Source organism: Hylobates moloch, unplaced genomic scaffold, assembly GCF_009828535.3.
Source record: "Hylobates moloch isolate HMO894 unplaced genomic scaffold, HMol_V3 SCAFFOLD_3, whole genome shotgun sequence".
Classification (NCBI taxonomy): domain Eukaryota; kingdom Metazoa; phylum Chordata; class Mammalia; order Primates; family Hylobatidae; genus Hylobates; species Hylobates moloch.
This window is the reverse complement of record NW_026652278.1, coordinates 64,350,121-64,365,365: the sequence shown is the minus strand read 5'-3', so window position 1 is coordinate 64,365,365 and position 15,245 is coordinate 64,350,121. Positions and strand designations below refer to the sequence as shown.

The 15,245-nt window shown below is 42.8% G+C and overlaps 1 protein-coding gene across 4 annotated transcripts in view; it reads right to left on the bottom strand.

Moving 5' to 3' along the window:
- Positions 1-7,561, bottom strand: part of VPS26A (VPS26 retromer complex component A) — a 50,960-nt gene extending 43,399 nt beyond the window's left edge. For 2 of the 4 annotated variants that reach the window (XM_058436304.1, XM_058436305.1), the window contains exon 1: positions 5,385-5,526. Coding sequence is in view for 1 of the 4 variants with exons in the window: in XM_032138837.2 (XP_031994728.1) it covers positions 7,459-7,461 (3 nt within the window). In the remaining 3 variants the exon portion in view is untranslated. Of the gene's footprint in view, positions 1-5,384; positions 5,527-7,127; positions 7,320-7,458 lie in introns of those variants that run through there. The other 2 variants (XM_032138837.2, XM_058436303.1) reach the window with 2 other exon arrangements.
- Positions 7,562-15,245: the final 7,684 nt, after the last annotated feature.

Here is a 15,245-nt window from a genome sequence, read left to right as displayed (position 1 = left end):
TTGGGATTACAGGCATGAGCCACCGCGCCCAGCCCAGAATGATCTTTTTTAAAAAAAAATTTTTGTAGAGACAGGGTCTCACTATGTTGCCCAGGCTGCTCTCGAACTCCTGGGCTCAAGCAATCCTCCTGCCTCGGCCTCCCAAAGTGTTGGGATTGTGGGCGTGAGCCACTGCATCTGGCTCTGAATGATCTTTAAAAAACATGTATCTGGCTGGGCGCGGTGGCTCACACTTGTAATCCCAGCACTTTGAGAGACCGAGGCAGGCGGATCACTTGAGGTCAGGAGTTAGGACAAGCCTGGCCAGCATGGTGAAACCCCATCTTTAATACAAAAATTAGTCAGGCATGGTGGCGCATGCCTGCAGTCCCAGCTACTCGGGAGGCTGAGGCAGGAGAATCACTTGGACCCAGGAGGCAGAGGTTGCAGTGAGTCAAGATCGCACCACTGCACCCTAGCCCAGGCAACAGAGCGAGAATTTGTCTCCAAAAAAAAGTTCACAAGTGTTATTCATAATAGCCCCAAATAGAAACAATCCAAATATCAATCAACAAGAAAATGGATATATACATTTTAGTATACATTCATACAAATGGGAACACCAAACAGCAACAGAATTAGAGGAGCTACAACTACACACAAGAATCAATCTCATACACATAATGTTGAGTGAAAGAGGCCAGACACAAAAGGAATACACAAAACGTATGTATAACTCCACTCACATAGTAAGCAAAAACATGTAAGGTACATTATGGTATTACAAGTCAGGCAGTGACTGAAAGAAAGCACAAAGGGGGCTTCCGGCTGCTAGCAATGTTCTGGCTGTTTTTTTTTTATAACTGAGCATTTGATGCAGAGGTATTTCACTTGGTGAAAATTCATCAAGCTATACACCTATTCGTGTACTTTTCCATAGTTATTTTACTTCAATTGTTATTTTAAAAACAGACACACACGCAATGTATTCTCTAATGTGGTCTACATATATCTGACACTAGTCATCTCTCCAGCTACTCAGCCTCTAACGTTCAGAGTTCTTTCTTCAACAGTTCCAATTTGCTAGTGTCCTTCTTGTCTCAGAGCCAAGCAAAGTATTCTTAACCTAATTCACCCTTTGAGTTTCAGTTTGACTCCCTCTCCATGAGACCTTCCTTGACTTCCTAATCAAAACTGGATTCTCCAAATTTAGGTTTCACAAGGCTTATTTAGTACTTGACTCTCCTACTGAACTGTAAACTCCATGAGGCTCATCTAAGGCAGCGTATGGCATTTAGCAGAAGGCATTAAAATACCTGTTGAATGTTAATTTTGAATAAACACATACCATTCTACTAACAGAAAATAAACAAATACACAAGAGAAATTAACTGAAATCTGAAATAGTTAATATTAGCCTTTCTGAGCAAATTAGCATTGGTATAGTAGCAATTTATATTAAATTTATATTAAACCTCAGTTCTGTCCTCACTTAGGAGAGTCATTAGTTTGCTTTCTGTTAGCTTGCTTTGTGGCTATGTAGGGCACAAAGTGATGCTATACTCAAATGAGATGATGTTTTCCTAAATCCTATATTAACAAAAGGGATTATAATTTTAAGCAATCAACTAAAAGAATTACCAGATTAGTACTTTTGACATATGGAGCAAATTTTCTTTTTGGGCCAGGCGCGGTAGCTCACGCCTGTAATCCCAGCACTTTGGGAGGCCAAGGTGGGCGAATCACGAGGTCAGGAGTTTGAGACCAGCCTGGCCAACATGGTGAAACCCCGTCTCTACTAAAAATACAAAAAATTAACTGAGCGTAGTGGTGGGCGCCTAAGGCAGGAGAATCGCTTGCACCCAGGAGGCGGAGGTTGCAGTGAGCGAGATCGCGCCACTGCACTCCAGCCCTGGGGATAGAGTGAGAGAGACTGTTTTCAAAAAAAAAATTTTTCTTTTTGACATGTTTTAATCTTTTCCGGCAAAATTACAAATAACAAACTCAAATTTTAACCAGAAAACTAATTTTAATCAGAAAACTATTCTGAACTAATTTAGAAAAAAGAAAATGAAAAGCATCAGTGATAGGTCACACGCACTGTCCATTCCTAGGTGGCTTTTGTACTCCAAGTTTTGAGTTTTAAACTCAAAACTTGATCAAAATGGTAAATTTTGAAGTACTGTAGTACATTTTCTCCTAAGGGCTACAGAAATGAGAATGTATAGCAGCTCAAAATCATGCAGCTAACATTTACTAATCGAATATGTGCTGAGCTAGCAGGGTACAGGGGTTGTGTGGGAGGAGCAATCATGAAAGGGTAGAAGACAACATCTTCAAGTAGCAGTCTATTTTAGATGGAAAACAAAATCAGTTATATTGAAGGATAATGCTAATTGGCAGAGAGAGCAATAAGAATGAGCTCTCCTTCCTTATGACATCCACATTAACTCATTTGAGTTATAAAACAGAGATAGAAAAATTAAAATTAATTTTCCTCTTTTTTTTTTTTTTGAGACAGAGTCTCGCTCTGTCACCCAGACTGGAGCACAGTGGTATGGTCTCAGCTGACTGCAACCTCCGCCTCCTGGGCTCAAGCAAGCTTCCCACCTCAGCCTCCCAAGTAGCTGGGACTGCAGGTGTGAGCCACAACACCTGGCTCGTTTTTATATTTTTTTGTAGAGACAGGGTTTCTGCCACATTGCCCAGGCCGGGTGCAAACTCCTGGGCTCAAGTGATCCACCCGCCTCAGCCTCCCAAAGTGCTGGGATTATAGGCGTGAGCCACCTTGCTTGGCCTTAAAATTAATTTTCTCATTCCTCCTGACACTTCCCAGAGCTACTTAAAAGAAAACTGAGATTTGAAAACTATAACAATTGTTTTACAGAGAAAAGGAAATATTATAACTTTTTTCCACATGCATATACTTAAACACACATAGAGTTCCACCTGGGATTTGAAAGCTGACATTAAAAGATCAAATCGCCAGGCGCGGTGGCTCACGCCTGTAATCCCAGCACTTTGGGAGGCCAAAGCAGGAGGATCGCAAGGTCAGGAGATCAAGACCATCCTGACTAACACGGTGAAAACCCATCTCTACAAAAATAGAACAAATTTGGCATGCACTTGTAGTCCCAGCTACACGGAAGGCTGAGGCAGGAGAATCGCTTGAATCCAGGAGGCAGAAGTTGCAGTGAGCCGAGATCTTGCCACTGCATTCCAGCCTGGGCGACAGAGTGAGACTCCGTCTCAAAAAAAAAAAAATCAAATCACCAAAGTTAAATAAAATTTTAATAGAACTAAAATTGCCACTAATTAAAATGGTATAAACCAAGTTCATTTTATAAAATTTCACAATTAACAACGTAATGATAAACAATGTTTTGACACCATTCTTTAAATGTTTAAATTCCTAACCATTAAAAATATGTGAAAAACTACGTGCTATCCTCTATTATTTTCTGGATGCAAGAAATATTTCATAATTTAAAAACAAGTAGCAGGACACAGTGGCTCCCACCTGTAATCCTAGCACTTTGGGAAGCTGAAGCAGGAGGATCACTTGAGCCCAGAAGTTCAAGACCAGCTTGGCCAATACAGGTAGACCCCCATATCTACAAAAATTTTAAAAATTAGCCCAGCGTAGTGGTGTATGCCTGCAGTCCCAGCTACTTGGGAGGCTGAACCCAGGAGGTAAAGGCTGCAGTAAGCCACTGACTGGGCGGCAGAGCAAGAGCTTGTCTCAAAAAAAAAAAAAAAGATATTTTTAAATACAAGCAAAACACTAAAATTGGAAGCAATCAAAAGGCATTTTTAAAAAGCCTAGTATAGCATATGCAAAAAAGTAATAGGTTGAGTAATAAATTACTGCACTTTAACAAGTTATTTCATGACAATATAGCATTGGGTTAACATTCAGTTTTGTTTTTTCTTTTTTTTTTTTTGAGATGGAGTCTCGCTCTTTCGCCCAGGCCGGAGTGCAGTGGTGCAGTGGCGCTATCTCGGCTCACTGCAAGCTCCGCCTCCCGGGTTCACGCCATTCTGCCTCAGCCGTCCGAGTAGCTGGGACTACAGGCGCCGCCACCATGCCCGGCTAATTTTTTTTTTTTTGTATTTTTAGTAGAGACGGGGTTTCACCGTGTTAGCCAGGATGGTCTCGATCTCCTGACCTCGTGATCCGCCCGCCTCGGCCTCCCAAAGTGCTGGGATTATAGGCGTGAGCCACCGCGCCCGGCCAACATTCAATTTTTTTACATTAGGGCATATCAAAAATGAGCTAGTCGGCCGGGCACAGTGGCTCACACCTGTAATCCCAACACTTTGGGAGGCCAAGGCGGGAAGATCACTTGAGGTCGGGAGTTTGAGACCAGCCTGGCCAACATGGCGAAACCCCGTCTCCACCAAAAATACAAAAAAAAAAAAAAAAAATTGGCCGGGTGTGGTGGCGCATTCCTGTAGTCCCAGCTACTCTGGAGGCGGAAGTTGCAATGAGCCAAGATCGCGCCACTGCACTCCAGCCTGGGCGACAGAGCAAGACTCCGTCTCAAAAATAATAATAATAATAATAAAAGAACTAGTCTTACTAAAAAACACCTCCAGAAAATTGTGGATATCTTACATTTTACAGGTAGAGAACAAAAAGAAAAAAATGAAGAAAAAAGCTTGCCTTTTAGAAAGAACTGAAAAAGAAAGATCTCAACCCAAAGTCTCACTTTCAAAGTTTTTTCCAAGATGTGCAACTTCTGTCATTTGAAATAAAGGGTAATGAAATCAAATTCTTTTTCTAATTATTCTAAATAAAATTCTAATACTTCTGATATGTCAAAGAGGAAGTAAAACACACAACTGTCAAGCTGGTAAAGACTAGAAGGAAAGAGAATAAAATTTGTTGAGGGTTAGGATATGATGTAGACAGCAATTCAGTTTTGAGATTTTTTTTTTTTTTTTTTAGACGTAGTCTCACTCTGTCGCCAGACTGGAGTACAGTGGCGCGATCTCGGCTCACTGCAACCTCTGCCTCCCGGGTTCAAGTGATTCTCCTGCCTCAGCCTCCTGAGTAGCTGGGATTACAGGTGTGCGCCACCACACCTAATTTTTTTCTTTTTAGTTGAGACGGAGTTTCACCGTGTTGGTAAGGCAACTTCCGCCTCCAGAGTAGGTGGGACTACAGCAATGCGCCACCACACTTGGCCAGTTTTTCTGGGGGGAGATTTTTAGTGAAGACGCGGTTTCGCCATGTTGGCCAGGCTGGTCTCAAACTCCCGACTTCAGGTGATCCAGAGTTTATCAAGTTCGTGACACACTGAGTGCCCAAGTCCCCCGCAGGGTCCGGAGCTGGGGTGCTCCCGGGTCACCCCACCTGGATGGAAGAGAGGCTGCCCGGGAGGAGAACAGGGATTGGCTACCTAGGAAGGGAAGGCGGCGACGAGCCCCCGCAGAGGCGGGGTCCGAGTCCTCAGCCAGAGCCCCGACAAGCGGTCGAAGAACGCGGGCAGAGGCTCCGACTTGGCCAGGAGAGCACGCCGCCGCCTGTAGGTGCTCGGGCCTCGGCCTCCCAAATTGTTGGGATTACAGGTGTAAGCCACCGCATCCGGTGAGATCTTTTAAGTGCAAAAATACTACTCACTTCTTTTGGTAAAGATATCTTCAAGGGCGCATCTGGAATATTGCGATTTTCAGGATTAACTATTAATATGCAAGTTAAAACTCTTAAGGAGCTTTTAAATAACTGGACTGCAACATATATGACTATAAAAACATGCTAGCAGTTGTTTTTACAGTTTTCTAATCTTGACCTAAACCTCCTATCACTGACTTTAGGTTAATTTAAGATTTTTCATATGATTTGTAAACCCAATATTGAGCATTACCAATTAGCAAAAATACATGGTAGATACATAAAAAGGCAACTTTTTAGTCCCTACTGAAGGAACTTCATTTAAGTCCAGTGGATGTAAAGAAATGCAACTCATTGCATTTCTGAGGTAGAAGGCTGACTCTCAAAATTCATTCACTTAGCCCATACACAAGCAATGAAACAGCATATTTTCATACATATATTACATCTGTGCCCATTTCAATGTTTTAAAGTTTTACAATTTATTTTGTTTGAGTAACTTAAAAATATAAACTGCTCTTGAACATAATTCAAAAAAGGGTATTAAAAGTAATAATTAAAAATGTAAGCAAAAAATAGGAGGACCTTTTAAGTTTTCTTTTCAAATGATACTCAATTAAAGAAGCCTGCCCTAACTCCCTGACTAGGCAAGGTCCCCCAATGCTTCCTTCTTAGTATCTGTCACAATTTTAATTTCCACGTTAAACAAATATATGTTTATCTCTCCCTACATTGTAAGCTACGAGAGCAGGTAGGCGCTGTTTCCATTTTACTCGGCTCCCCTGGGCACACCTGAGCAATTATTTGTTGAATGAAAGAAAAAAAGCTCTAAGAATGAACATGCATGTCTGGATTTTTTTTTATGAAAGCAACACCATTACTGAAATTAAAAGTTATTTATTCAAAGTAGTTTTTAAAAAATATACCTGGCTCGGCCTTTTAAGCCAAAAGTCTAAAGCAGTCTATCCAATCAGTGAGCTTTGGGAAAACCAGGTAGTATTGGGAGAGCATACAGTAGGCGCTAAATGAAGCGAATTGCCGACTACTACCAGAAAATGGGTAAAATGAGCTCTAACCTAGAGGAGACTGCCGACACCCAGCTAAGTACCACAATGCCCAGGCTACTGCTTCCGCGGACTGTGGTAAGAGCACTGATTCCCCTCCCTCCTCTGCCTCCCCAGGCCGTTTCAACAACCCAGAGCGTTAAGTTCGGAGAAATAGCTTGGGAACGGAAATGAGAGCCAATGCTTAAAACGGCGGGCACCAAACGGGTGTCTCTGGAGTTAAAGATGTCCCCCATTCCAACGTCCTTTTATTTTTCTCTCCCATTTTACAAGTGTCAACAGAAAGCCTGAACTGGGGTCATGAAATCAAAGAATGTCACCACAGTCAGGTTTTAAAATATCAGAGTTTATCAAGTTCGTGACACAGAGTGCCCAAGTCCACCGCAGGGTCCGGAGCTGGAGGGCTCCCGGGTCACCCCACCTGGATGGAAGAGAGGCTGCCCGGGAGGAGAACAGGGACTGGCTACCTAGGAAGGGAAGGCGGCGACGAGCCCCCACAGAGGCGGGGTCCGAGTCCGCAGCAAGAGCCCCGACAAGCGGTCGAAGAACGCGGGCAGAGGCTCCGACTTGGCCAGGAGACCACGCCGCCGCCCGTAGGTGCTCGGGCCTAGCCGAGACCGGGAAGAGGTGGCGCCGCCCGCTTTTCCCAGACCCAGGGGTGGCCCGCCAGGCCTAACCCCGCTCCCCGCCCTGCTCCCGCGTCCCCTCCTCCGGCGACGCCCGGCCCGCGGTTGGCCGGCCCGCCAAGCGCTCCAAGGCGAGGGCGGGAGGCGAGCGCGCGGGCCGCCGCGCACTCACCATTGTCAGCGCCGCCGCCGCGTCCCCCCTATTCCACTCCTCTTCACTCAGGAGAACTCCCAGGCCCGGCTCCCTCTGCTCCGGCGCCCCGTCACGTGACCTCGGGCCGCTCGCCACACGTGACCGCTCCCTTCCTCTCCCTCTCGCCCCGCACCAGTCCCCTCCCAGCCTCCTGCCCCGCCCTGCTGGCCGCCCGGCACTCAGGGGCGAGGCGGCTTAGAGGCGGGGCCTCAGGCTCCACCCTTCTGAGGGTGGAGAGGGGCGAGCAAATTACGTCGAGTGGGCGGGGCCTGGGCAGAGGCAGGTTCGCGGGCTCCTCCTCGCCCTCTCTTCGGTCACCGGACTAGCGGTTCCGGGTCCGGCCTCTTTGCCACACCCAGTTCCTCTTCGTGAAAGTTTGAGCGGCTGGGAAGGAAGAAGGAGAGGAAGGGTTCGTTTGGAGGCGCTTTCCTTGGCTGGGTCCCTGGGTTGCCGAGGCGAATGAGAGCCCTGCTTCCTTAGGCCTCGCAAGAGATGTGCTCTCTTCGTCCAGGGCGAGGCGTTCTGCCACCTTGCCTGAACGCAGTCCCGCTCCACCTCCGAGTCTGGGTTTTCTTAACTTGGCTTTCTCGCCTCTAAAGAGAAGACCAGTAGAAAAAAATCCTAGGATACAACTTTCATTGCTTCCCAAAGTCCCCAGATGGCCCCTGAGCGACCCACCCTGAAGGCCTGGAGGGCTCACAAACCCACCCTTCCGCCCAGCCGTTCTGAGAGGGCAAAGGCGTTCCCCCAAAAGTCCCACGGTGCAGCTGAAGACTACGCTGGCCTGAACTGGATGCTCCTCCCTAGTTTGTAAGCCTATAGGACCTCCAGATGAGGAAAATAGCGTGTGAGATTTCACAGTGTAGTGTTGAAGGGCCACAGCGCACTCTATGCATAACCAAAGCAGAAGAAAAATCCATCCCTGAACGCACTATAATCACCCCACCTTAAAACAAAAGTTTGTGAGGCAAGGCCATGAAACAGGTCTCAAAAAAAATTTTTTTTATACTTAATCCTCAGTGTGAGCCTCAAATTTAAGAGGACTGAAATCAGAGTATCATCTCCAACCGCAATAGAATTAAAATTAGAAATCAACCCAAAAAAGCCAGAAAATTCCGGAAATATTGGAAATTAAGCAACATAATTCCAAATCTCTAGGTCAAAGAAGAGATCAATGGAAATTTAAAAATAAGTTGAGGCCGGGCACGGAGGCTCACACTTGTAATCCCAACACTTTGGGAGGCCAAGGCAGGTGGATCACCTGAGGTCAGGCACGAGTATCTCTTGAACCCGAGAAGCAGAGGTTGCAGTGCCCGAGATGGAGCCACTGCACTCCAGCCTGGGCGACAGAGCAAGACTCTGTCTCAAAAATAAAAAATATTAAAAATAAAAATAATTTGAAATAAAAGATAATAATACAACATATCAAATTTGTGGAATGCAGTGACACTGTGTAAAAGGAAAATTTGTAGCTTTAAATGCACATATTTGGGCCAGGCGTGGTGGCTTACGGTCTATAATTCCAGCACTTTGAGAGGCCGAGGCGGACGGATCACTTGAGGTCAGAAGTTTGAGACCAGCCTGGCCAACATGGCGAAACCCCGTCTCTACTAAAAATACAAAAATCAGCCGGGCATGGTGGTGGTGCACGTCTGTAATCCCAGCTACTCGGTAGGCTGAGGCAGGAGGATCACTTAAACCTGGGAGGCAGAGGTTGCAGTGAGCCAAGATCGCGCCACTGCACTCCAGCCTGGTGACAGAGCGAGACTCCGTCTCAAAAATAAATAAATAACTGTAGTAACACTGATATTGTTGTCTGTTTGAACTGTGAAAAGAAAGCAGCAAAAACAATGCAAATCTTTAATTAATAAAAGTGAAAAATGTTTTTTTTTTTTCACTTGGAAGATTTGCCTGTCACCTTGAGAGCTACTCTGGTTCCTACCCACTCTTTTCTGGGACTTAAATATCAACATAGCAAAGAGGATAGATGAAAATGCCCCACAGGCAAAGAAATACTAGTAAAGGCCGGGCGCGGTGGCTCACGCTTGTAATCCCAGCACTTTGGGGGACCGAGGGGGGCGGATCACGAGGTCAGGAGATCGAGACCACGGTGAAACCCCGTCTCTACTAAAAATACAAAAAAAATTAGCAGGGCGTGGTGGCGGGCACCTGTGGTCCCAGCTGCTCGGAGAGGCTGAGGCAGGAGAATGGCGTGAACCCGGGAGGCGGAGCTTGCAGTGAGCCGAGATTGTGCCACTGCACTCCAGCCTGGGCGACAGAGCGAGACTCCGTCTCAAAAAAAAAAAGAAAGAAAGAAATACTAGTGAAGCCAGGTATAAATAAGAGGTGGCAAAGAAAGTCACACTAGAGACCAATTTGTACTAATTATTTATCCTACTGATCAAAACCCAATCAATAATTGTGCCATCATAATAAATACAAGGAGCAACAGAATTGTTGAGCTAGTTATTTGTCTGTCTGCCTACCTATCAATTTATTCAGCAAGCCAGAATGTTAGAGCTAGATTGTGAGCAGTACAGTGTTTCACCAGCTGAGAACTGTGGCATCTCTATATTTGCCCTCTGCCAAAAAAAAAAAAAAAAGAGTGGGGTGTGTGAGGAAAATGTGACTAACTTACAGGGATTGACTTTCATCAACAAAAGTACCGAGTTTAGGTCAGAAAGTATTAGCTGATAAAATAATCTGAGCTTTTATCTATCAGAAACCAGTTAAGAGAAAAATAGTCATTTATTCAAATTCACAAAGACTGAAAATTCACATTAATAACTGGGAGAGTGTCAGGAAGCAGCTGTTTGCGGAGTTCACTGGCAAAGTTAAGGGAACAGAATAAAATACAAATACACAAAAAGGATAAAGAAAGAAAATACAATTAGGCTGGGCGCAATGGCTCACACCTGTAATCCCAACACTTTGGGAGGCTGAGGTAGGTGCATCACTTCAGCCCAGGAGTTTGAGACCAGCCTGGGCAACATGGTGAGACCTTGTCTCTTACAAAAGCACAAAAATTAGCTGGGCATGGTGGCATGTGCCTATTGGACCAGCTTCTCAGAAGGCTGAGGTGGGAGGATAGCTTGAGCCAGGGAGGCAGTTTGCCGTGAGCAGAGATTTCACCACTGCACTCCAGCCTGAGCAACAGAGCAAGACCCTGTCTCAAAAAATAAATAATAAATTAATTTAATTTAAAAAGAAAATACAATTTAAAGCATGCCAGTGAAGTACAGAAACACTTTTTTCTTTTAACCTCCCAGAGCAGATAGAATAGATTTTGCTTAAAAACTTTAGCAAGCGCAGCTGTAATCATGGTAAATATTCTTTTTTTAATTACAATTATAAAAGCCAAACATTTTTTCACAATATACAGTTTTTTCTTAAATGTACCAATACTTAATGTTTTATCTCACTATTCCTCGTTTCTTTTTAAATTGAGATAAAATGTACATACAGTGACATATGTTAGTCTTAAGTGTGCAGTTTGATTAGTTTTGACAAATGCATACATTTTGATCATGCATGGTGTCACAAGGTGCAGTGGCTCATGTCTATAATCTCAGCACTTTGGGAAGCCAACGCAGGAGGATTGCATGAGGCCAGGAGTTCAAGGGTCCAATGGTCGTGTCACTGCACTCCAGCCTGGATGATGGAGCAAGACCATAGTCTCTATAAAAAATTTAAAAATTATCCAGGTGGTGGGGCATGCCTGTAGTCACAGCCACTCAGGAGGCTGAAGTGGGAGAATTGCTTGAGTCCAGGAGTTCCAGGCTATAGTGAGCCACGCTGGTGCCACTGCACTCCAGTTTGGGCTACAGAGCCAGGCCCTGACTCTTAAAAAAAAAACGTACATTTGTTTAACTCACACCTTCATCAGGATATAGATGACTGCCATCAACCCCAGAAAACTTTCTCACATCCTCTCTCAATCAAACCATCTCCATCTCCTAGACACAACCAGTGTTCTGATTTTTTTGATATTGATTAGCTTTGTGTGTTCCATAATGAAATAATAATGGAATCATACCGCAAGTGTTCTTTTGTGTCTTGTTTCATTCCCTAAGCAAAATGGTTTTGATACTTATTTATGTTGTTGTATGCATCAGCAGTTTGTTACATTTCATTGCTTATAGTAGTATTCCATTTTGTGAAGAGACCACAAAATATCCTTTTTCCTGTCAGTGGACATCCTTTTTCCCGTTTTTTTCTATCGTGAACAAAGTGCTACTATGTAAATGCCTTTTTTGTGAACCTAACCAAAGTGGAATTGCTGGGTTGGGTAGGTGTATATTTAATTTTACAAGAAAATGCCACATCACTTTTTAAACTGGTTGTGCCATTTTATCCTCCCATCATGAGTGTGTGAAATATTAATGTTTCTACATCCTTGCTAACATTTGGTGTTGTCAGTGTTTTTAACATTAGTCATTCTTATGAGTGTATGGTTTTCTCACTGTGGTTTTAATTTGCTTTTCCCTGATGATTAATGATTCTGAACACTTTTTCATGTGCATATGTATCATTCACATATACCTCCCTTTGGGAAGTGCCTGTCAAGACTGCCAATTTTTAGTTAAGATGTTTATTTTCTCATTATTGAGTTATAGTTTATCAAATATTTTGAATATAAGTCCTGTATCAAATGTAGTAATTGCAAATATTTTCTCCTACTCTGTGTGCTTATTTACTTTCCCAACAATGTCTGTTGATGACTTGAGAATTTGGACTTTTACATTTAGGTGTAAAATGTAAAATGAGATCCATCTCAAACTAAATTTTGCAAATAGTATGGGATAAGATTTGAGAGCTTATTTGTGTCTACATGGTTCCAGCACCATTTGTTGCAAACACTTACCTTTCCCCCTTAAATAACTTTGGTGTTGGCTGGGCGCGGTGGCTCATGCCTGTAATCCCAGCACTTTGGGAGGCTGAGGCAGGTGGATCACCTGAGGTGAGGAGTTCGAGACCAGCCTGGCCAGTATGCCGCAACCCCGTCTCTACTAAAAAAATGCAAAAATTAGTTGGGTGTGGTCATGCATGCCTGTAATCCCAGCTACTCGGGAGGCTGAGGCAGAAGAATTATTTGAGCCCGGACGCAGAGGTTACAGTGAGCCAAGATCGGGCCATTGCACTCCAGCTTGGGGAACAGAGTGAGACTCCATCTCAAAAAAAAAAAATATATATATATATATGTGTATATATATATGTATATATATGTATGTGTATATATATACGTATATATATGTATATATACATATATATACACATATATATATGTCCATATAGATAGATGCATCCTTGGTGTTTTTGTAAAAAATCTATTGACTGTATAATTGTGGGCCTATTTCTGAAATTTCTAGTCTTTTCCATTGATCTGTTTGTCTATCTTTATGCAATACTACACTGTCTTCAATACAATTGCTTTATAGTAAACCTTGAAGTAAGGTACTGTAATTATTCCAACTTGTTATTTTTCAAGAATGCATTGGCTATTCTAAGTTCTTGTATTCCAACATACATTTATAAATTGTTAATCCACTTCTCCAAAAAAAAAAACCTACTGGTTGGAAATGAGTTGAAGCTACACCTTAATTTGGGGAAAATTGGCATCTTAACGATATTGGGCCTTGCAATCAATGAATATGGTGTATTTATCTATTTTTCTAAATAAGTAGAGAAAATAGCTTTAATTTCTTTCGGCAATGTTTTGTAGTTTTCAGTACCTTTCACATCTTTTGTTAAATTTTTTTCTAAGCATTTATTTTTTCACACTATTGTAAATGGCATTAATTTTTTTTTTAATTTTCTGGCCAGGTGTGGTGGCTCACACCTGTAATCCCAGCACTTTGGGAGGCCAAGGCAGGAGGATTGCCTGAGCCCAGGAGTTGGAGACCAGCCTGGGCAATATGGCAAGACCCCGTCTCTATACCAAATTTAAAATTTTATTTAAAAAAATTTTCTAATTGTTCATTGCTTGTGCATGTGTTTGTGTGTGACTTTTCTACAATAACTTGGTATCTTGAAACCTTGCTAAATTTCTCTGATAATTTCTTCCCATCTTTTCCTCTCCTCTTTCGTCCTGGGTCTTCTGTTAGTCATATATTGGACTTCCTGAATTGATTATGTCATTTTCTTATCTCTTCTTTTCTATTTTCCATCTAGTTGTCTCTTTGTTCTCCTTTCTAAATAATTTCTCCAATTTTATGTTCCAACTCTTATGATTTTTTTTGTTGAAATGACTGTGTTACAGTAGCCAGCCTCCAAGATATTCCCCGATGATCCTTGCCTTCCAGTATTTACACTCCTTTGAAGTCCCTTCTCAAATGCTGTCAACACTGGTCTGTGTGACCAACAGAATGAGATGGAAGTAATGTGTGTGACTTTCACGGCTACTTCTCACTTGCTCTCTCTTGGGTCACTCACTCTGAGAGAAGTCCAATGGAGAGGTCCACATAGTGAGGAACTGAGATCACCTGGAAATAGCCAGAACTAACTTGCCAGCCATGTGAGTGAGCCATCTGGGAAGCTGATCTTCCTGCTCTCATTAACTCTTCAGATGACTGCAGCCTCAGCTGACAAATTGACTGCAATTTCATGAAAATCTCCTTAACAGAACCACCAAGGTAATCCTCTCTCAAATTTCTGATCCAAAGAAACTATAAAATTTTGAAATGTTCATTATTTACTAATATTCATTGCCACTAAGGGATGTGTGTGTGTGTGTGTGTGTGTGTGTGTGTGTGTGTGTGTGTGTGTTTGAGACGAACTCTTGTTCCCCAGGCTGAAGTGCAATGGCACGATCTTGGCTCACTGCAACCTCTGCCTCCTGGGTTCAAGTGATTCTCCTGCCTCAGCCTCCCGAGTAGCTGGGACTACAGGTACCCAGCACCATGCCAGGCTAATTTTTGCATTTTTAGTAGAGATGGGGTTTCACCATGTTGGCCAGGCTGCTCTCAAACTCCTGACCTCAAGTGATCTGCCCACCTCAGCCTCCCAGAGTGCTGGGATTACAGGTGAGAGCCACTGCGCCCGGCCTGGAGACAGTTTTGATTGTCGAGTTCTAGGGGGGAAAGTGCTACTGGGCAAGTAATGAGTAGAGATCAGAAAGGCTGTAAACATCCTATAATCCACAGAATAGCCTCCCTCCAACAAAGACATAGGGTTCTGAAAGATCAATCGTATTAATATTTTCAACAGTAACCCAACTGGTAAAGCAGACAACATGCTGAGGGAATGGAGACAAAAAGCTTCTGCAAAATCAGCCATTCCCATCCCTTTGCTATCTTAGCATTTTATCATTATTATACATTTGAAAAAAATCCGTAATGTAAAATGTATTACAGTTATTTGTGTTTTATCCACTAAATTGTGAGTAGTCTTAACTGTTAATCCCTAGTGGCTTGGTCCTCAGCAGGTTTTTGTTGATTGCATAATATCAGATAGGAAAATTGGTTACTAATTAGACTATTGCTCAAAAGTACAAATTGGAAGTTTTTAACCCTTTGCCCACAACCTCCCCAAAAACTCTGTAATTATGGTAAATAGCTGATTGAAAAAATAGAACCCAAAAGGTAAAAGAGTAAGAATTTGAAAACCTACACAAGGCCAGGCATGTGGCCACATATATAATTTACATATTATATATTTAATAATAAATATAATATATAATAAATATCTATATTATTTATATATTATATATAAATAATATATTTATTTATATATTATTTATATTATATATAATATATAATATACTATAT